The sequence below is a fragment of the Cicer arietinum genome, chromosome 7 (assembly GCF_000331145.2).
Source record: "Cicer arietinum cultivar CDC Frontier isolate Library 1 chromosome 7, Cicar.CDCFrontier_v2.0, whole genome shotgun sequence".
Lineage (NCBI taxonomy): Eukaryota > Viridiplantae > Streptophyta > Magnoliopsida > Fabales > Fabaceae > Cicer > Cicer arietinum.
Genome location: NC_021166.2, coordinates 23,332,192 through 23,339,092, shown reverse-complemented (window position 1 = coordinate 23,339,092; position 6,901 = coordinate 23,332,192). Strand labels below are relative to the sequence as shown.

General features: G+C 30.4%; 1 protein-coding gene across 1 annotated transcript; it reads right to left on the bottom strand.

Moving 5' to 3' along the window:
- Positions 1-2,068: 2,068 nt before the first annotated feature.
- On the bottom strand, positions 2,069-4,698 carry LOC101499316 (transcription factor SRM1-like). The gene is made up of 3 exons (XM_004509798.4): positions 4,562-4,698; positions 3,962-4,406; positions 2,069-2,938 (listed from the first exon to the last, which is right to left on the bottom strand). The coding sequence occupies exons 2-3, from the start codon at positions 4,300-4,302 to the stop codon at positions 2,395-2,397; spliced, it is 885 nt and encodes a 294-aa protein (XP_004509855.1). The 5' UTR covers positions 4,303-4,406; positions 4,562-4,698; the 3' UTR covers positions 2,069-2,394.
- Between the last annotated feature and the right edge of the window lie 2,203 nt (positions 4,699-6,901).

Below are 6,901 nucleotides of genomic sequence, written 5' to 3'. Positions count from 1 at the left end.
GGACCACACTTCCTTCTTAATTCTTCTTGTAGGACTTCTATTTAGGACATAGGCTGCAATGGTTACTGCCTTACCCCAAAACCAATGAGGCACATTTCTTTGTTTCATCATATGCTTCTAACCATATCTAGGACTATTTTATTTCTTTTGTCTACTAATCCATTATGTTGAGCGGTGTAAGGAACAGTTACCTCGTATCGGATGCCTTGGTCAACAAAACTTTTCAAACTCTTTTCAGGTGTATTCTCCCCCACCATAAGTTCTCACAATTTCCTACTGATTTACTACCAGAACAGTTATCACTTAGCACTCATACTATTAATAAAATGTTGGGAGTGAGGGTAGAAGGCTAGTCAGGGGTAATAGGAGAATAAACCCAAAATAGCTGCAATTCAAACAACCACCTCACCTTAGTAACCATGAGCTAGGCATACGCTATGCCAGTGAAATAGGAATGAACTGATTTTGGGGCTAAGCTGAGACACGACGACAATAAAATAAATTATGCAAGAAAAACGTGTTGCAGTTTTTTTGTGGCCGAAATTTGCAAGCCTATACTTGCTTAATTGTTTTCAAATTACTATGCTAAAGCACTTTTCTATGTCAACCCAGCGACTAGCAAGACTACATAAAAGTATAGACTATATAGCACTCAAAGTAGATTACCTCTGCAACCACAGCTTTATTCTCAATAGGATTCATTGAGCATGTTGAATAAACCATTCTTCCACCAACTTTGAGTAAAGATAAACCTGAGAAAATCAATATAGCAGTTGATATTGCTGCAATATAAGTCTAAAAAATCTAATCCAACAAACTATATGTCTCAAAAATTCATTTCTATTCATTTAAGACGATAAAAAGAAGTAGATTTTTGACCGCCAGTAATCTGTCTTCAAAAATCAGAGCTAGGCTACAAGCGAAAGTCAGTTCAAATAACATAATATGAAGTTCTTCGTTGGTGTAAAAGAACGTTTTTCACCTTCAGAAGACACAACTCCTTGAGGCTACTACTCTACTCCTTGAGGCTCAACATAATACAAGTGTGTTCTCTTTCAAATATATAGGAGAGATGTATAGAACAATTTATAGAGCAATATTAATCTGGAAGAATAAAAGCTATCATTCAATGGAATAAAAGGTTTCATTTATAGAGCCTGATAATCCAGTGAAATGGATTTCGAAGAAATTGTGATGGAAGAACGAAATTTACTTGAGATTGGGATGGAAGAACGATTTGAAACTTAATTTTTACGATTTTGTGAGACGACAAACGAAATTGAACAAAATTGGATGAATAAAATCGATTCCAAAGGAGAAGAAGAACGATTTGAGAGAAGAGGAACGATTTTTCCATTTGAGAGAAGAGGAACGATTTTTCCATTTGAGAGAAGAAGTGCTAAATCCAATCGCAGAAAATCAAAAAGGAAATATTGAAGAATAATACGAATCGAGAAGGAAAAATTGAAGAATAATACGAATCGCAGAAAATCAAAAAGGAAAGATTCGAACAAAAAGATTGAAGAATAATACGAATCGAAAAGGAAAGTCGAAGGAAATCAATTTGTTACCAGAGAAGAGATCGATTTATGAGAGGAAAAATGAAAAAATGAATTCACCCTAACCGGGCAAAAGAAAATGAATTGGAATGTAGAAAGTAGAAAATGAATCCCAACTAGTTGCCTTACTTCCTTCTTAGGGTGAATTCCAAGTAGAAAATGAATATAGAATCCGAAGTAGAAAATGAATGTAGAAAATTTCTAAGGAAGTAAGGGAACACATTTTCTACTTTTGAAGGTTTTTCTTCATTTAATTTTTTTTACAAAATAATATAATATTTTTTAGAAACAGTGACACGGTAATTGTAGTTAAAACATAGTTTTAGTGACAGATAAAAATATGTCACAAAAAATTGACTGTCACAATAGGTACTTTTTTTTATAGTGAGTGTCACTCGCAAATATATCACTACTATATACATTTAAACCATATAGGGACCAAATTACTTACTCAATAGTTCTTCTGATGCATCCAAATAAGTTAGTAAAAACTTAACACGGTTAAACGGTTGATTTAACGTAATAATAATAATAATAAAAATAATGACTTAAAAAATTTAAAGCCATATAAACAATTTATGTACGTCACGAGCCATTTAGAATGACAGTCTACAAGAATCTATAATGTAATGTTGTCCTATGCCAAGGATATCAAATATCCAATGCCTTATTGGAAATATAATTGATTGGGCATAAAAGTGTATGAATATATACCCTTAAAAAAAACTATGAGGGAATATACAAAAATTATAAGCTAATGCCTATATATATGTACAGTATTCCTCTAATCTGCTGTATGCCTGTATCTATGTACCCTATTCCTCTGATCAGCACTTCATGAGTGAGTATATGGATGTTGCATGGGATATGGCATAGGACCCAAGTTCCTTGGTTCAACTGGAATAACTGTCCCGGAACCGGCCCAAACGCATAAGTCATCTGTCCAGGAATATTCAATGGGGTGCAAATTGCTCATGTGTCCAGGAGCAGGAAGATTCACCGGGGTGCCAATTGCAGATACAGGAGGTCCTTCTATAGGATTCACTGGGGTGCCAATTGCATATACAATGGGTCCTCCCATTGGTTGTCCGATCACAGGAGCAGCATATATTTCAGCAGTTTGGGTTGAAGTGGCTGGAGAATCGCTTGCTTGACCGATAGTTGGTCCTTGAGGTGCTGAAATTTCTCCGTTTTGCACATGGGTGATATCGTGTATGCTGGATCGCCTTCTTTTTTTCGTCTCATTCATTGACTTCAAACGAAGATAGTATTTCTGAGCATGGCTTGCTACTTGTGTAGGTGTTCTCGTCACCACATAGTTCCTTGATATACCTCGCCAGTTGCCCTGTCCATACTTATGTAAGCCTTCAATAAATAACCTGTTCAACCAATTTGAAAATACTTAGAAACAACAACAACAACAATAATAATAATAATAATAATAAATATAAAAGAAAGCTTAGTATGTGAAAGCGTGTCACAAAACAAAAATTAAAAGTATCCATTATATAGACAGCAATAACCATAAAATTGTAAAATCCACATATACAACCACTAATCAGTAACCTAACTTCCAAACTAGTCCAAAACTTCTCCATTTAGCATATGTTAAATGTAACCAATCACAATCCTTATTTTTCGAATTTCCCAGTACAAACAGTCCAACGTTAGAAAAGTTTTTATACTAAGATCCACAGTAAAAAATGGAGACTTGTGTAAAATCATATTCAAAATTAACCCTACGGATTTTTTAATATATGAAACAACATAGCGCTGTAAAATGGGCCCTATATATACTCATTTTTGGTGTAGTACGAACGAAAAGATAATTAATTGCTAAAATGAAGATCCAAGCATCAAACAAAATCTTTCAAGTGCATTGCACTAACAGCAATGGTACAAAGTCTACACGAGGCACATTAAATTCTATCGTGTACATGATTAATAGAATATCTAACCGGCATCATTCTAGGATCTTGTTCTAAATATTAGGAATAAACACCAAAGTAAACTCAGATTGCATAGAATATAGAGCCTAAAATCACATAAAAACTCCAAATCAATGTTGTTAACAAGTGATCACAGAAAATAACAATTTGTTCGAATTTTGCAACACAATAGTGCTACAGCGCTGCTATTGACAACAATTCAGTACTAAATAGCGTATCACCAAACACTAGCGATATTTTTCCTATTCTACTACACTATAGCGCTGTTATAGACGCTGTTTAATAATACTACTCCAAAAAGACCTCAATAATATATATGGTTAAATCAATAAATAAAAACTTGAAACAGAAATAAAATCAAACTAAAATTAAGCTATACCAGTCTACCCTATAATATTTACTATAATCATTTAATCATTTAATCTCAAAAGACAAAAGCAAAGATGAACTTACTTGTGTTCCTCTTCTGTCCAAGGAATACCCTTGCGTCGTTCATGATCATATTTTGAACCCTTAGATTCTTTTTTGCCAGCAGCAGGATTCTTGGACCTCTCTGGAAAAAGCTTATAACACGGCAGAATGACAAAACCAGATTCAATGAGGTTAATATCATAAACCAAAACCTCATAGTGATATTTAATCTCTTGTAAAGTTTTCCCTGGAACATCGGCTGCAATTTTCTCCCATCGATTGACATCATTTTCTGGATAAATTGCCAATGCATTTTCAAATGCTATATCTTCCTCTCTACTCCACTCAGAACTACAACTAGTACTACAAACCATTTCATCCATAGCCAAGAAGATCAACACAATTCAACCAATTGAATCCCAAAACTATATCAATTGCGGTTTTGGTTCAAGATTTAAACAATTTGATTCTTGTGAATTTCTTATACCTAATAGATAAAAAAAAAAGAGAGAGAACAAAATCTAATTAGAAAGCTATGAAATATCTGAAAACAACAAATGGAACTTAATGTGATGGTAACTAATTAGGGATTTATAAATATTTGAAAGTAAGAAAATAACAGAAAAAACGAAAAAGAAAAACCTTGAACTTGGAGGGTTGAGTTGAATGCTACTACAACATGGGAAGAACGCAGATTCTGTTATTAATATTTTACTGGGTTTAATTATTGAATTCTCGTGTATTTATATCTTTTTTGAATTGTGGTGGGATTGAGCGCCTATACAATACTTTATCAAATTTAAAACTAAATTATTAAATGGGTCTTTTCAATGCACACCAGGTCAGCTGCAAGTCAACATTGTTACCTATTTAATCGAGTCGAAAGATTTTCTATTTCAACTATATTTTTTTAAACTTTTTTTTAATAATCTTACTTTAAATTTTTTATATTTTTACTTTCAAAATAACGTAAAATAGGAATGTAACATTTATATTATAATTTTTTTGTAATTAATAAATAAATATTAAATTGATAAAAAATCATATTATATTAATAAAATTAAATAAAATATCTTAAATAAAGAAAAAAATATTTTTTAATGCAATTGATAAATGTGCTAAAAAAAACTTATTATAATATATAATAAAAAATCAGCAACTTCATCCTATTTTATAACCAATTTTATCCTATTTTATCTCAACTTCATCCCTCGTATTTAGCCCTCATATTTAGCCATAGTCTTTAGGATCAACCTTATGCTTCGACTATATGAGTTATCCGAAAATAATCCAATTATATTATATTTATTCATTTTATTATTAACATCTATTTAATTTTTAAACAACTATATATATTAATTTATATTTATAAATAAAAGTTAACATCAAATTAGGATGAAATTGGTTATAATTTAGCATTTATTAAAAAATAAATAATACAGCACATTGTCTATCTTGCAAGTTTTTAAATGTAATATCCTAAATCAAAGGATTAAAAATAATTAAAATTTTAAAATATTCTAATTTATAGACTATTATGATTATATTATTATTATTATTATTATTATTATTATTATTATTATTATTATTATTATTATTATTATTATTATTATTATTATTATTATTATTATTGTTATATCAACAACTAATTTGTTTAAAATAAGATAACATTAGTAAGTTGTTGTTTGTTTGATAATGTAATAATAGGAAGTTTGTTTTGTTTGTTAAAGGTTTATGTGAAATAGATAATAACAAACTATTGTAACAAACTTCTGTTATCTAATTGTCTATTATTTCTATTATTAAGGAGTCAAACAAAACCAAACACACACTCCTATATGAATTCAAGATGTATTCGTTTTATTTGTAACCACCAAGAATTTAGAGGGGCAAATATAGGATACCTAGTCAAACTATCTTATATATATTTAATTATAAATAGATACAATGAAGAAAATAAAAATATTTTGGAAATTTAGAATGGAAAAAGAGTTAGATATTTTGATTAGTATTTTCTTATAAAAATATATTTTTGTCAAGAACCTAACTCTATTAAAATTGAGATTTTATGAATTGTAATAATAGATTATAAATTGATTTATTTATTATTATTTGTTAAATCATTGTTTTTATGATTGTTTGAATATATACTCCTTAAAAAGATTATTTTATTATATTTTCTTGAATAATTGTTGTTATTATATATTCAAATGAAATATTATATTATAAATATGATTTTACGAATATGGTTGTTAAAAACATGAATTATTTGAATTGTGTGTGTTTGAGATATAAATATTCTTTAAAAGATTGTTTTATTATATCTTCTTGAATGATTGTTGTTATTATATATTCAAATGAAATATTATATTATAAATATGATTTTACGAATATGATTATTAAAAATATGAATGATTTTGATTGTGTTTGTTGGAGATGAGTATTAAACTTCACAAAGATATGAGGTTTAATTAACTCCACATGGATGAGTATTAAACTTCACAAAGAGATAGATTTAAACTCCACAAGGATGGGTCTTGTACCCCACATATAGATGAGTATTAAACTTCACAAAGAGATGAGGTTTAAACTCAACATGGATGAGTATTAAACTTCACACAGAGATGAGGTTTAAACTTCACACGGATGGGTCTTATACCTCATATATAGATGAGTTTTAAACTTCACAAAGAGATGAGGTTTAAACTCCACAAGCATTTTGTGAGGGCTTTTACCCTCACAAAGGGGTATAATCAGCCACAAAGGTGGATTTTGTGAGGGCTTTCGGCAGCCACAAAGAAGCTGGTCACAAAATTTTGTGAGGGCTTTTGCAGCCACAAATTGCCTGAAACAGGTTGGCATTTGTGAGGGCTTTTGCAGCCAAAAAAGACAGGCATTTGTGAGGGCTTTTGCAGCCACAAAAGTCTGCCTTTGTGAGAGCTTAGGCCGCCACAAAGGACAGACTGATTTAAAATCAGCTTT